Raw genomic sequence first — 16544 nt, 5'->3', positions numbered from 1 at the left:
ACTGTAGCAGAGGAGAGGAATACTGATTGCTGGTTGGTTGTATGTCTGTCTGTTTGGCTATGTCGTCATCCTCATTTTGATCATCAGAAGAGGACCAGGTAAGCACTGAAAACGAGCACTCAAAATAAAAGCTTCTTAGTTAAGTACACTGGACATTATCAGAGGATTATGTCAAAAGTCAACAATAGATTGTAGCTTTTCTTCTTGATCTCTGGCCTGTGTTCCTGGAAAAGGTAATTTTGGCAGTTTAATTTGCTAGTTGATTTGATGTTTATAAATTGGTCCAAGTGCACACAGTTAATTCAGTCCTCTGATAATGTCCATGACTGTTGATCTGATGCATTCAGTCAAGATAGAACTTGTTTCATTTTTGTTTCATAGAAAACTGTCTTCACTGTTTTAGCTGCCGTACACATAGCAATTATTTCTTGTGTTGTCAACTGAGAGTGGCCTAGAGTCACAGGTGGACTAGAGTGGGGACTGCGTAAAAACTCAGTCTGAGGTAAAATTCTCCAAGAAAACGATAAAAACATACACGGAAAGCAAAGCATATTAAAGCAAAGCCTAAAGGCATAAAGTAATAATACTGAAGACTGAACATAATCTATTCATTTTCTGTACTGTAAGGTAACTTAGGTAGTTGTCACATTTTGTTCTGTCAAATCTTGCAATATAAACCGATGGTTTGATCCACAGTATGAGCTACATTCCATCATGGTGTAAACGGAAATATACACAAGGCATCTACTCGAAAGGATTGTATCAAAATGTTCTAAAAATATCTCTGGTTGGTTTCACAAAAGCAAACTGTATCAAAAGCATTGGCCGAGAGCAAGCAATATAATAGGCTTAAACCCTTATACACAACAAAAAGCAGGACAACCAATCACGTCGCTTTGATTGTGGACCTATGGAGTCCCATACAGCACATGCAATCCATTAAACTCAACACAATCAAAACACAATACAGGAAAAAAAAGAACTTTTACAGCTGAACATCAGAGAGACAACCTTAGTTGGTCTATTGTGCTTCATACAGATTAGGCCTGGCCTGTCTATACAACAATCATGGGCTTCTTACTTCACAGATGTGTTCAAGCTACTGTTGAAAGTAGAGGCGTCACAGAGCGTGTAACTTTGAGCATGGCAAGCTTCATGATGATAATGGGACATGTACAATAATATTAGCTGTATGTGAGCATCTTTCATCAATTTAGTGTGTAGCATCTTGCTGTCCTCTGCATTACACTTTCCTGCGCGTGTATGTCAAATTCTCCAGAACTCTGCATTGATTTTTTTTGATGGTCTGATATTTCTGGCCTCCGTCCTCTCAGTGTCACTAACTCTGTGACGCCTCTGAGTGTATGTCTATGTGGCCTTAATGCAGGAGTTGTTTACTGTAAACATCATGGGCCATGAGGACTGCACAGGCAGCACGGTAAAACTGTAATACTGTAGATTGCACAGAAATCCTAATTAGTTAATTAATAACCTAATTGTTATACATTCCTATGTTCCATAACATTGCACATGCCTTTAATGAACACTTAGCACCATGCAACCTGAAGATGAGGTGGCTCCTGAATGCATCAAAAGTTGAAACAGGCCGTCTGTAATGATTTTTTTATTTTTTTTATTTTTTTATTTTTTACATTTAAGTGAGAGTCAATGATAGTCAGTGAGAAAAAGCCAGATGTTAGTTAACTTATATTTAATATGACCTTTTATATCTATATAGAGTTAAATATTAGGCTGGCATTTGATCATTTCTGTAAATTTAATTTTAGGCTGGCACATGTTACAATAATCCTGTAACGCCACTGCAGGTGATCTGATAATACAGCTCAAGTTTAACCTTTTTATAACTGTACATACAGTGAGGGGAGGAGGGGTGGGGGGGGTGGGTATGCGTTTCAGACCAAGTACTAAACAAGGTCTTGATGTCTGAGACTCATGTACAGTAACGTGATAAAAACTTCAGCAGTGCAAATGAAATGATTTCGGGATTGCGGGCTGGGATTGATTTGGGCCTGACTGTTGTGACTCTCCAGGACTGTGTGGATGAATACCACATAAGTGTTATTTGTTTGTTCTGCTAACAGACACACAATAAGCACAGATTTCATGTCAGCCATTCAGTCCTGTCTGAGTGAACCTATCATGGGTGAAGAGTTTACCATGGTTTGAACTTGTTAAAGGGTGAGATTGAGATGATGCTAGGTACAGTGGTGCATACCACCAGAGGCGGTACAGTGTACAGTGGTGTGTCTCGGTCTGGCTGTAGTGCTCACTCTACTACTCCTCAGCAGTGTGAGACAGCTGCTTCTCGTACAGGCTGAGGACATGATGCACAAATTGGTACTGCTCACACGTTTGGATCATCCCACCCCTGACAAACACAGAAAAACAAGCACAGCAGTTCAGATTCAGATTCAGAGGGAAGGTTATGTCTTGCAATTTCTTTAGCCGTGCAACAAGTTTTCAGTCAGTCCAACACTTTGGTCCAGAATGAAATATCAATCATTGGATGGACTTCCATAAAAGTTTGTACAGACGTTTGTGCTCCTCAGAGGATGACTCCTGCTAGCTTTGTTGCTCTTCTGACTTTTCCTCTAGTGTCACTGCAAGGTTGATGTTTGTGGTTTTGAGTAAATGTTTGAGTAAATGTAAACTATTGGATGGCTTGCTATGACATTCATGGTCCCCATAGGTTGACTTGTACTCACTTTGGTGATCCAATTACTTTCTTATCTAGTGCCATCATCAGGTCAACATTTTATTTTGTTTAATAATTTAATTTGATGTTAGCATTTAGCTCTAAGCAGGTTAAAAAGGGTATACATTAGGTATGCTACATCTTTGGTATGACATTCATTGAAAGATATAAGTGCTGTGCAGGCAACCTGTTATTCAGTAGTCTCTCATTCTTACCAAGATGATCAACTAAAGGGTAAAATGCTCTAATATGTTGTTTTTAAAAAATATTTATTCTGAAATAAAACTGGTTCAACTTTTAACAACTTCAGCAAAGAATAAAATGTTCATCACATTTTCTCAAACAACACAAAATAGCATGATATTTTGACTTGCCAGGCACAGATGTAACTATTAACAATAATAATGGCTGCTTTCCGTGTAGGTGTGCTCATGCAAAGTAACTGTGCACACTGGCCCACTGGGACGGTCCCTTTACGTTAAATTATTAGTTACTCCTGTGCTTTTCCAACACTGACAAAATTGTGACGTGTGAATGAGAGGGGTTTTGCAGGTTCTGCAGCCAAAACACTGTGTGGGTAATATTGGCCTCATTAATACTCTCTGAAAACTGTTAACTACTACACAAAGCACTCATTCATGATTGAAAAATGAATTATGTTGCACAAGATGTCTAAATAAATAAGATGGTGTTTGTAAGTGTGAAATGATAGACTTAGTATGTGGAAGAATGTGTATTGTATTTTATTTGACTCCGGTGTTTGATGGCTGTTGGTCATATAATACATTCATTTTCACGAAATTGTCATTTTTGGGGAAACCCCGCAGTGACTTAGCTTGTGATTTGGAACTAAATCCACTCAACCTACGTCACCTGGGCTTTTACGCAAAGAGCTAAAGCTGGACATGAGCATGTGTACGGGCTAAGAATATCTCACCTGTCCAGACGGAGCTGGCAGGTGGTTCTCAGGATGTCAACCACACCTTCAGTCCTCAGCTGCTTGCACAGGATGGAGGTGGCGATGAAACAGCCAGTTCGACCAATTCCAGCACTGCGGAGAATAATTTGGAGCGGGGAAGGGATGGAGGTGGGGAGAGGGTGTAGAAGAAGAAAATGGATGGATCGGTATATTGATTAGCACTGATCCCACTGATCTGAGTGATGCCAAATATTCCCTGGGGAAACTGTTAACTACTACACAAAAAAGCTACTTTCGTACCTGCAGTGGACAATTATAGGGCCGCTGGAGGGCGGGGCTTCTTCTCGGGCCCTTTCCACTTCCTGTACCAATTCCAGCAGGGGTGGAGCCTTATCTGGGGTCTTCTGATCAGGCCATGAGGTGTACCAGTACTGCTGCAGGTTGCGCTCCTCCCCACCACACTGGTGCAAACGCACAGTCACATGGACACAAAGACAGGCGAACAGGCATGAAATATTGTTGTGATCATCTTGTGCACACATGTACATGACACAGACAGACTGAGAATGATTTTTGATCAGCCTGTTGCTCCGCATGTATATCCAAATCGTTACCTTGGTGTTAGTTGCTACGACAACAATGAATGCAGAGCAAGACAGGAAAAGAGAGTGAGAGTTATAGAAAAGAGCTCAGTCTGTTTCTCCTGTGCCTGTACTGTGCATGATCAGATCTATCAGCTGCCTCTATTCTCTGAGTGTCAGCCTGACAATAATTATGAATCCTACTGATAGACACCATAAACCAGAGGAGTTGAATAAACAACAGGCTTTTAACTCAGAGCATAGTTATGTAATGATCCCCTGGTGCTTACTAATCAGATGCAGGCTGCATTTACTGAATTATCATGTTTTGCTTACTAAGTGCCAGTGCCACTATGACCCCAAATTAAATATAAAACACTCATCATGAACACATGAATGGAACTGGAAAAGTATGGCTATATCAGAACACTGAGTAAACATTGGCCAACTCACACATCTGTGCTGAGTCTGTAAGCACCTTGACAGTCCGATGAAACAGTCTCCTAAAAACATTTACACCGGTAAAGACGAAAACTTGGGTAGTGTTTGCTTGGTATGCTGTGAACCTAAGATCACAATCTGGTGTGATGGCAGACAAGTGTACACTTTAGAACGTCATGTTTTTATTACATGGGTTCATATTAATTTTGAGATTAGACGTGTGGACACATCCAATCATCTAAAAAAAAAAAGGTGTTTCAACACACAGCAAGTTGTCAACAGATATACTGCAGCTCAGAGCAGCCAATCCACCACGTGTCAAAGGTTTGGTTCTCAAAATTGCTTAACAGTTGTTCTCCTTTTATACGTAGCCATGCATGCATATTTTGTCTGCATGATGACAATGGATCATCATGAAATTTGGTGGACACATACATGTTCCCCTCAGGACTTTTCATCTCCATCATCAGATCACCTTTTTTTTTATTTGTCCAATACTTTAATTTATGACCAAATACCTGCAAAACTACAGATGTTCTCATCAGCGTCAATCAGCCATGCTCTCTGTTTAGTGCCAATCACAATCACATGCAAATGTTAGCTTAGATGGTGAACATCGTAAACATTATACCAGCTAATTGACTGCACGTTAGCATTGTCACTGTAACCGTGTTAGCATTCTGATGTTAGCATTTAGCCCTGCAGTGCCTAAGTAGAGCTGCTGGCATGGCTGTGGCCTTAGTTACATTGATTTCTTATGTACCAGAAATTCCATTCCATTTACTTCCACTGTACTCATAAATAAAAGCAAAGCTACCTGCATAGCTAAATACCCTTAGAGGCCTTCTTTTGGACTTTTCTTTTACTCTTGAACTTGTTGATTTAAGTTATGTTGTGCACTAAATTTACCCTTATTGTGTGATATAGTAACTCTTTGTTTTACCTTCAGCGAAAACACCCTCAGACTGTAGTCATCCTCCTGAGTTACCGTGACAACGGTGATCTCGATGCCTTCATGGGTCACAGTGTCCTCGGGCCAGTACTCTGCACATTTCTGCGCACAACGGACACACAAGTGGGTATTTTTACCCATTTTATTATCAGCTTATCTGTGTATTTATCCTTTAATCATCATCATCACCATCATCATCATCTTGCATTTCACCACACCTCATTTTTCTCCTCCAGGTTGGTGATCATTACTATGATTGGGCTTCTCTCCTGCCACACCATCCTCCAGAAATCCCCCACTGTATTTACGGTGGGGCCCTGGGTTGCAATGTATGCATGCTCCACACCCCCATAACCCTGCAGAACCAGACACACATACAAAACACAGTCACATACAGTTATCTGTCTCCATGAGCAGGAAGCACTGAGAACACAGGGTCAAATCCATAAGAACAAATAAGATAATGGCACATTGCAGAGCAGTGCTGGGGCAAGATTTTGCTTATAAATCCACATATTTTCACTTACTTTGAGATAATTAGCGTTGATGTAGGTAGAGAGGAAATCATCTTCATCCTGTGATTTCAGGATCACTCTGCTGTGTGTATCTGCAGGTGCACAATATGGGATTATCATGAAAGCGGGACAGATGGGTTGTACTTTAAAGAGACAACAGCAGAGGAATACGGGAAGTAATATTTATTCATATATATTGTATTACATATTATAACTCAGTTTTTTTGTGCAGTGTCTCAGTGTGAGTATCAATAATCTGGTGCACAGGGACAGACCTTTCCCAAACACATCTGTGTTAAATAGTGGATGAGTATGTGAAATTATTAAAAGGTAGCAGCATAAAAAAGCTTAAAAAAAACTAAAAACTAAATTAAAAACCAGAAAAAATTCCTTGTATGTGAAAACATACTTGGCAATAAAACTGATTCTGATTCTGATTCTGATTCTGATTCTGATTCTTGCAAAATTTAGAAGTTTCATGATCCTGTTTTAGTGATTGCTCTAACTCATGTTGCAGCTGTACTTACTGGGTAAAATGGTTTTGTAGCGATTCTTTCTCACCAGCCCTGGGTAGTTGTACTCCTTAGGGTCCACAAAGTTCATGGGAGTTTCCTGCCGATGGACACAGAACAATGGGTGCAACAACAATCAGCCCTTGCAGAAATGTAGGGGAAGTCCTAGTCTTGCCTTCTACAAGGCAAAAAACTTTATGAAATAAGACATTAAGTCATCCAGTGCCCTTCACGCTAAACTGTTTCCGTCAGATTGTACGTAATTGAAAGGCTGTGGGCAAAATGTGTATGATCTTGAACGCACATCGTTCTGCTCAGTAGACGCTGGAATCCTCTGTAGGTTTGATTTGTATGCAAATATGCCTGTATCTCTCCTTGCTTCGCCCACTAACAGACAGTGGAAAAGCTTACGGGTGTGTGCAAAGTTCTGCTGGGTGTTTGTGTGTGCGTGCATTTGTGCCTGCATCTATGTGTGTGTGTCGGAGTACATCTTTTCTGGTGAGCCTCTATTCATCTCTGTTAATCTAAAGCACGTAGGTGGGTGAGCTGCTGCTGCACTCACATAAAACTCTGCCTGCAGGCTCTGGTCATCCATGGCCCGTGTGTGTAGCATGGCAGGGGTCAGGACATGTGTTCCCTGTCGGAGGTACTCTTGGGCCGACTGGTCTCTTGGGGAGAGCTGGGCTCCGTAGCCATAGGGCTCAGTGCAGCCTGGTGTACACATGTCCAAGGTCAGGGAAACATTGGAGCCTCTCCTGTGTGATACATACAGAATAAGACAAATACATAGAGATGTAAAGTATTTGTACCCATCTGCTATGTGACAACATGGATTTTTCAAATTCATTAATACCTGTAGATACAGATGTGGATAAAAAATGATACATCTTCTCTTATTCTAACCTCTCCTGAAGCCCCACAGGTGTGACAGTGAGGGTGGCGGCGTCTCCCTCTGTCCTGGTGTCAGTGCCCATGTCAAAGACCGGCGTCTGGGGCACAGGGTCCAGGTCCAGTAGATCCTCCTGAGCGTCTGTCCACTCTGACAGGGTGAAGGAGGGCTGGCGGCTCACTGACTGACGCCGATCACCAATGTCCCTTGCTACTGTTCCCGACGACCAGAAAACAGTGCCATAGCGCCACTTGTACACCATGTGGATGGCCTGAGGACAGGAACAGAAGAAAGTAAAAATGCGCATCTATTTTTCAGTCGATAAACAAATCAATCGACCAAGCAACTTAACCAACCAACAGTACTTGTACTGTTACAGTGACAATTAAAGCTCATCATCAACTAGTCAATTAGTCAGTCTAGGTTCTAGTTGTAATCCTTTTGTTAAAGGTTTTGCATACAAGGACTTTTGAATGGTCTGTTTTACCATGATAATACAGATGGCCACACCGATGCCCGCAGTGCCCTGGATGATCCAGTTGTACTGTTTGGTGTTTACGACCTCCCTCATCAGCACCATGGACTGGCCAGTACAGAGAGAGAGAGGGAGACAGAGAGAGGAAAAGGCATATAGACTCAGCAAACACTAGATGCATTATAGCTTCAGGGTTTATTTCCTTGAGGTCTCCACCTGAAACAAACTGAAACAGCTCAAGGTCAGAACCAGGACTGTCACTTACGTCCATTCCAAAGATCGGGTGGCATGGTAAGATGAAACCAAGGTAGAAATCGATGACCTGCAGGGCTTTGTAGATGGAAGAGAGTGGTCCGTTTCCTTCCATCACAAAAAACACCCAGTACCCCTGGGAGCAAAAAAGGAGGAAAGGCAGATTGTCACAGGTCCAGTCATTCATGCACTGGTAATCAGGCAGTGCTGTGTCTGCTCTCAGGTGAAAAGCGAACAGAGCAGAAAGAAGATGGCCTATTGCACAGGCATAAAAAATATGTAAATTGGCCACATGCAGTCTGGTGTCATAATCATGGCCGCATTTACAAGGCTCTTTTTTTTTTTTACATATGGTAATGTTGCACCTGTTCTTTTTTTTCTCGAATGAATCAAACATGAAGTCAAGGGAGGCAGTGATTGGAAGAACATATGAATACTAATAGGGTGTCCACTTTTAGACAAAAAAAGAAAAGAAAAAGTATTTTCCAACCCTGAGTAAAGCATTTTAGAGAATATGACAATGTAATGATGCACACGAAAAGAAAATCTATACGTAAAAATAAGGGTCAAGTTGAGAGAATACCCAGTGCTCAAGAGTAAAGCTGTCATTTGAATTGTTAATGTTGCAATTACACGACTGTGGATTTTTCAGTCCGCTCTACATTACTTGCTGAGCTGGAAACCAAAGCTTGTGCATGAAAAAACACATATTCTAATTTAAAGCAGAAATCTACAAATGACTAAAGATTTTGTCCAGTTTTACTTAATTTTTCTGGCTGCAACTGATCACATACCGTGACTTGGGAGATGATAAACAGTGCCGCCCAGCAGTGGATCTCGATCACCAGTGCATACACCTTGTGCATAAACACTTCCTCTCCTTGTGGGCTTTGGGCCCCTGTGGGTCCATCTTTGCATTCTGGGAGTCCATCTTTTTTAGGGGCTCCGTCGCCTATTTTCTCAGTCTTTGTGGGCTCATCCAGCCAGACGGGGTCCTCGTCAGGCCTCAAGAAGATGGAGTCCTCAGTGTGGGAACGGGTGGAGCTGCTCAGCCGGCGGGTCATGATCCCCCTGTTGAATGAAGCTCCCTTATGTTAAAGGTATTTGACGTGTCTCCCCATTGTGATCATAATTCTTCGTTTTATTATGATAGATTAAGAGACACCCTGTGTGAACAACATTTAGCATTCTGACATGCTTCATTTCGCCATTAAAATGTCTTGGCTGATATTCATATTTAATGTGTTTTTGTCTATGTTGCTATACAAATACACATTCACACGAGAGAACTCTACAAAACTACATATTGATTTCCAGCTCAGTGCTGTGCTAGCTGTGTCAGGTTGTGTGTGTGTATGATTGTGTGTTTTCAAATGAGCGTGTATATGACAGAAAGGGTTGTGTTTATTCCACAGGCCTATTCAGATGTATAGCTAAGCGGCTTGGAGTGGCTCTCATCTCCGGATCCTCTTGTCTCGCTCAGATTGGACTCTGTTGTGTGAATGTGTTTGTGTGTGTGTTTCAGAGAGAGTGAGTGTGTGTATATATATGTGTGTGTGTGTGTGTGTGTGTGTGTGAGAGGGAGGCTCTATTGTGGAGAGATGAGTCAGGGGTAGCGTGTTTACAGCCCTGTCCGTCGCCTTGGCAACAGAGTGGCTCTCATCTCTCTCATCCGTCCTGAGCATTATCATCTACTGACAACACAGACACAGACACACACACACGCACACACACACACTCACACAGCGTCTCCGTATCAGTCAGCAGTGTATTCAAAGCCCTTTTCTCTTTTGTCCTTCAACCATTAATAGAGGTGTTTTGTACATTTGGCTGATTACCGCCACGTGGTCTGTGCGGATGTGTGAATGCGGGGGCTTGTGAGAGTGGTGGTGTACTGTTTGCGCACATATCACTTTTGTATGAATGTGTTGCTGATGGCAAAATTTGTCGGGAGTGAGTTTGGGACAAGTTTTCATCAATGACTACTGACCGACATTGCTCAGGAAAATAATTTCCCAGTTGGCTTACTGGATTTCGAAAAAAAAAACGATGCAACCGGTCACATGACTCACCTATGATAGACAGCAGGGAACTGGGGAGAGTCAGATCACATGATCAAGTTAAAACCTGTATCCTGTAGCAACCAGCCGTTGTCAGCCATTGTGCGGCAGAGTGGAATCTGAAGGAGAGAAGACAAGATCCAAACAGTGCATCTGTTTAAATTACCTGGAGTTACAGGATATTTAGACGCATTCTCAATTTCCCCCCAAATGCTACAGTAGAAACATCATGTGTTTCAAAATCAACTGGCCACACTGAGACAGGGTTAGTTATCCAGTTTCATCTAAAGATGGATTAGAGTAGCACCCTTGTCAGCGCCCAGCTGCGCTTTCATGAGCGCCGGATGGTGATGTAAGGTGACACAGTAAACTGTCAATATTTCTTCCCCTTTCTTTCTTTCTCTTCATCTCACTCCCTCCCTAACAGGCAGGGATGATTTGAGCCCGACTAAGCCGACGACCCCAGAAATACGTTCAGATTGCTCCAGTCCAATCAGTATGCATAAAGTCAAACCTTCTCTGCTCTCCTCTGCTCTCTCTATCGTCTCCCCTCCTCTCCTTCTGTGCCACTGGACCCTGTTGAATGAGTGGGGTGAGCTCAGCGGAATATGAGACCACACCAGTTGTGTGTGTGTGTGTGTGTGTGTGTGTGTGTGTGTCTTTGTGTATTAGTGCAAGTGTTGAACAGGGGAGAGCTGCTTTGAGTCCTTTTCTATCTCTCTTTGCTTGCTGCGAAGGTGGTTTTGAAGTGATGACGCCAGGCCTGTAGCCATGGCAACATGCATACATACAATGTACACACATATATAAAGTATGCACACACACACACCACACACGCATGCACGCACGCACGCACACAAGCACACACACACACACACACACACACACACACATACACAGATAGTGTTTTATAAGAGAAGCTGAGAAAGTTCAACATCCATTTTCAAACAATAGATGGACAGGTAGATGAGTGGATGGAGGGATGAATGGGAGGAAAAGCAACTCTTTTTTGTTTGAAGGTTGTCTGAAGCAATGACGCAGTGAGGTTGGCGTTTTGGTAACTGTGGCAACCAACATACTGTAGCATGCACACACATACACACACACACACACACACACACACACACACACACACACACACACACACTTTTGGCAGGCACACTGCATGAAAAATGAAAAACACAAACATACATCTGCACAGGGAGCGCAGTGACAATATTCACATTTGTCTAAAAAATCCTGTCTCTCTTTGTTTTCATTCTTTGAGGTAAATATATTTGTTTTTCAGTCACTTCTGCTGCTGAGAGCTTGTTGGCAAACCGTCTGGTACATTAACCAGGGCTATAGCTAGGATTTAGAAATACTGAGGTCATGAGCCCTGGCCTCCCACCATCAGAAAATATTGACCAGACACCAAAACTGCAAAATTAAACTCTTTAAAAATATATGTTTTTTTTATTTTACTAACGGTCAACCATTCAATTATATTGTCTGTATTTGATATCCCACCATCCTGGATCAAAGCACTTTCTCACTGCCCAAAATTCTAGTGGGGAAATACTAGATCATTTTTCATAAGCACAATTTCTATATAAAGGTTTAAAACCGGAATCAGAATATAAAATGTAACATCCCTTTAAACTTCCAAAATAGTGGGAGAAAATACTGTGGACATGACCTTAGTGTCCAAATTGGCAACCACAGCCCTGTATTTAATAAACTGTTTTTCTCTTTTGTTTCCTCTTTGAGCTTTGAGATTGTTAAAACTGCCTTATTTCACAGTCACTGTGTGACAGTTTCATATATATTCAGCTTGCTCCAGATCTTTATTGAAGCTTTAAGATATTAACACTTGACAAAAACATTTAACCAACATGTCTTGTTTTTTGTGACCACACCATATTTGGTATCTTTGGATACTTTAGGGTCTCCACTAAAATTTAAAATAAAGCTCAATGATGATGGTTGTTATTAATATGCTGAAATGGGCTGTTTTTAGCCTATACATAATGCACAATGAGAGTAAATGACAAAAGAAAACTGCTTATTTTTGTAGCAGAACACCTTCAACAGTCTAATGATCAATGAACATCAATTGGCAATGACATTTCTATCATAACACAGTGTTTTCTGAATCATGTACAACCAGGACAAATGGATTTGTGGCAAATGGCTTAAGTCAAACCTGACAGCTAATTCAGCCTCATTCCTCACTGAAGGTCTACTGTCTTTGGGTCTTTACAAGCACCACCCCCTCAGTCTTCAAATAGAGTATGTGCGTAGTGTTTCCATTGATCTGCGTCCATTCAAAGCATCCAACACCCAGCTGAGTTTAAACGGAGCCATACAATAAACCTGTGGCCTCTGTCCCAGGAGACCCACAGGACCAGGAATGACTGTATACTGTAACAGTCGTGTAAAGCTCTTTCCTGCAGCCAGGGAACAAGGGGAATTAACATGGTCTCGTGTTTTATTCTTTTGTTGGGCTGGCTCACGGCTCAGCTGACTCATGTTTTAATGTATGTCCCTGATGCTTCCAGTGTCTCCGCCTGGAAAGACGATGTGTCCAAATCTGCTTTTCTACTCTGTTGCTTTGTCTGATGTGTCCTAATCATTTCACCAAAATCTCATTTATACTATAGCAGCGTTTCCTGTTTCCAGGTGAACCAAAGCGCATGATGAGTGAAGTATCGAGCGTGCTGTTGAAGTGCTCGTGTGGCAGGGAGACGAGGTAAGAGGAAGCTCTTACTGAAAGTGATGATGGGATGGTAATGTGAGATAAAGTCACGAGGGCCAACACCTGCCTCATCAACCTTTCTCTCCCATACACACACACAAACACACTTGCACTGATAAAATCTTGGTGTTAATGCACACATAAGCTCAAAATGACCTTAAAATGAAACACCCAGCAAGCCTACAGCTTCCTCCTGTATATCACACAGACAGATAATCAATCAGCTCTATTGTTTACATACACTCCTACAATCTCTTGCAGCAACTCCAGGGGCATTTCAAAGAGAAATCTCATTAACTCGCATATAAACTTCAGCCTAAGCTATACAGTGTAAATAATTGAAACATGCTGCATGGTGAATTGATTTACAGGCTGCCGGAGATAAATCTGGATTCCCTGTGACAAAGAATTGTATTACATGATTGCACTGCATCAAAACACCAGTGCAGGAATGACATTCTCTGGCAGTCATTCATACTAAGACAAAACACCATTCATATCACGTACATGACTACGGTGAGCTAGAGCGGCCACACAGTGCAGAACTAGATGGATTAGTAATGAATCACCAGGGAGGTGGACTGTTGCATCTCTCTCTGGTAACTCCCACATTGTCACACAGACATGATACAACACAGAGGAAATCAAGCTTTGAATAATAACAGATGAGAGAGGAAATACACAGTTAATAACAGCATCAAAGAGCCAACCTGTTGGCAAATGATCGGTTTGAATGATCTGAGAAAAATCACACACACATACAGAGCCCACATTACACATCCCTACCTTTTTACAGCCAGGAAAGCGCAGCAGCCATATGAACCGTGGGGGCTTTGCTGAGGAATTGGTATTCACCTCATGTCGCACAGCCACGGAGGGGGAAAGAGGGAGAGACAGAGGGAGGAGAGGAGGGCTGGAACAGTCACTCACCCAGAGCCTTAAGTCTGGTTAGGATAAGTCCTCTTACCTGGCTGAGCCCGTCTTCACATCGCCATCTGCCGTTCTGCTCCCTCTGAGCCAAAGACCAGGAGCCAAACACCAAGAACCACGCCAATCCCCTTACTGCTTCTCTGTCTGGGAGAAGAATGAGTGTGTTTGCATGGGAGAAGGAGACAGACCGACAGTGAGAGACAGAGAGAGGCAAAGGATGCGCGTGAGGCCGGGAGAGGCAGAATCTGCAAATGTGGATGTGTGTGTCTGTGCGTGGAAGAGTGATAGAGGTATGGAAGTCTGATGGGTTTTCTTTTGTTTGTATCCTGGAGGATAGAGAGATCCACAGGCGGCAGCTTCGTCTAGGTATATGCAGCAAGAGGCTGTGCGGTAGCCTTGGCAACAGAGCCAGAATGAGGGAGAGCGAGCAGGAGAGCTGGAGAGAGAGGGAGGGAGGGAGGGAGAGAGAGAGACACACACACAGAGAGACTGCGTGTGTATGCGTGTGTATTAATAACATTGTGGGGACATAAATCTATTCATTCAGTAACATTGCGGGGACCCAGCGCTAAGAGATGGTTCTTACCAGGTAAACACTAAGCTTTAGCGTTAAAAAAATAGGGCTGGTGATTTTCCATATTGTAATTAATGTCAACAAACCCTATAAAATGCCACAACCAGCACAAAATATATCACTACAATTAAAACTATTAGAGCCACAACAGTACTCCGGAAGACATTGTCCTTCATTCAGCATGGGCACTACAGTTTAGTTTGAGTCAATCCCACATTCACTGTCCTGCTGCCGTAAATACTCAGTAAGGCACTGGATGTGTATAAATCCACGACTGAAAATAGTCCTCAATTAATACACAGTTTACTCCTGTTTGAATAACATTTGTTATACAAACTACAGTGCCCTGCTGGTTTAAGAAATCATTTAGCCCTTTTCCAAACAATATATTTATTACTGGTGTTTAAAGATTTATTTCTCCACCAGGAACCAATATGTTTGAGTTTGGGAGACACAGACTGCATAGGAATGTCGCAGAGCATTGTTCTTGATCTTATCATGAGAAAAATACTGAATATTTCCAGTTTTATCCTGTGAGGTAAGTCTTTAGGAATACATACAAGTCAAATCAATGTCCTTCTAAGAGACAAAAACATGTTTGTGTGTGTGTGTGTGTGTGTGTGTGTGTGTGTGTGTGTGTGTGTAGTCGGCGGGGTTGGATCATAACACATCACTGAACAGTGAACACCCCCCACTGTCACCTCCTCTGCTTCCAAGCTGTAGGCTCTGCCACCCACCTCACTCACCCTGTATCACACTCATCTCGAACCCCCCCCCCCCCCCCCCCCCCCATCTCCATCGTTTTTGTTGTCCCCATGTTTTCACTGCTCTTATTTATCCTCTATTGCTCTCCCTCTCGCTCCCTACACACTCTCTCTTTCTCTTTCTCTTTCTCTTTCTCTCTCCTTACAAGCTCCTGTCATTTCTTGTCTCTTCCCTCTGTTGTGCTCTCTTTCTCCCTCCTTCCTGTCTTGCCATATGGCAGCCTTTCCCTGACGCTCTCTGAACTGACCAGCAGAAAACAGCCACTATTTGATCAACACAAATAGGCCTACTAGGGGAGAACAAACAGTCAACATTTTTTTTTCTTTTTTTTTTTTTCTTCAAATTCAGTTTTGCTTATTAGCATGACAATACAGAATTGCCAAAGCAGGTTGGTTACGGTTTACAGTATAAGTATAATAATTCTGAAAGTAAGAAAATAGACAAATTTCTACACCAGGCAGTATATACTATACGAAGCTAATAAGCTGTAATGACAAACACAGCATGTCATCACTTTTTAAGTTGATGTGGCTAATGTAACTTGTTACCAAACCATTGCCTATATATGCTTCCAGCAGGCTGTTACACCCCCCCCCCACCATAGGTGAATGTAATTGTAATTTCAGCTACCGGTTACTGATTTTATGATTTGATCTGCAGTTCGTAAACCTTGCTAAGAAGCCCTGTAGAGGAACGCTTTCAACCCTTTTGTCTCCTTTTTTGAATTTGTTAGGACATTTAGTATTATAACCTTTTCTTTTTGTGTCAGTTTCAACATTGTGGTCTTGTTTGAAGTTAGGGTCGTTATATTTGTAATTTTGGCCCTGGCTCCTGCTGAAGTTATATGGTGCCTCATGTTTAGGCAATAAATCTTTGAGACCTTCCACAAAATGACTCCTTGAGTTCCTCATCTAATCTTTGTGTTACTCCCCTTTCTCCAAGACCAGCTTGGGATCGTATCAAGACACATAGCACCATTATCATTCATTTGGAGTTATGTTTGTTTCCCCCTGATAAAGATAAATATTTGTTTTCTGATTCTTTAGTCTGTGAGATTCTCCACTTTGTTTAACAGCTAATTACTTTATCTGCTCTTTGGTGCTGTGCAGGGTGTGCACACTGGGTTTTTACAGCTTCAGCAAAATCAAAACAATGGGCTGAAAGACACTATAGAGCTGAGGGAAACTGCTACCTGGTTGGGAATTATCTGTGAGTCAACGTAAGCC

The 16544-nt window shown here is 42.1% G+C and overlaps 1 protein-coding gene across 2 annotated transcripts; it reads right to left on the bottom strand.

Annotated features, from left to right (window-relative positions):
- Positions 1 to 1620: 1620 nt before the first annotated feature.
- Positions 1621 to 14353, bottom strand: ptpn5 (protein tyrosine phosphatase non-receptor type 5). 2 transcript variants are annotated; one of them, XM_071503954.1, is made up of 14 exons: positions 14017 to 14353; positions 10325 to 10431; positions 9047 to 9323; positions 8266 to 8388; positions 8013 to 8108; positions 7540 to 7796; positions 7199 to 7391; positions 6652 to 6736; positions 6137 to 6216; positions 5828 to 5965; positions 5601 to 5711; positions 3936 to 4096; positions 3654 to 3767; positions 1621 to 2389 (listed from the first exon to the last, which is right to left on the bottom strand). In XM_071503954.1, the coding sequence occupies exons 3-14, from the start codon at positions 9314 to 9316 to the stop codon at positions 2296 to 2298; spliced, it is 1722 nt and encodes a 573-aa protein (XP_071360055.1). In that variant the 5' UTR covers positions 9317 to 9323; positions 10325 to 10431; positions 14017 to 14353; the 3' UTR covers positions 1621 to 2295. The 2 variants fall into 2 exon arrangements, with proteins under 2 accessions (XP_071360055.1, XP_071360065.1); XM_071503964.1 differs by lacking the exon at positions 14017 to 14353 and adding an exon at positions 13836 to 13913 and having other exon boundaries at positions 2161 to 2389.
- Between the last annotated feature and the right edge of the window lie 2191 nt (positions 14354 to 16544).

This window comes from Trachinotus anak, unplaced genomic scaffold (genome assembly GCF_046630095.1).
Source record: "Trachinotus anak isolate AG129_WGS33_773 ecotype Australia unplaced genomic scaffold, CSIRO_AGI_Tana_v1 ptg000002l, whole genome shotgun sequence".
Lineage (NCBI taxonomy): Eukaryota > Metazoa > Chordata > Actinopteri > Carangiformes > Carangidae > Trachinotus > Trachinotus anak.
This window is presented reverse-complemented; position numbering and strand designations above follow the sequence as displayed.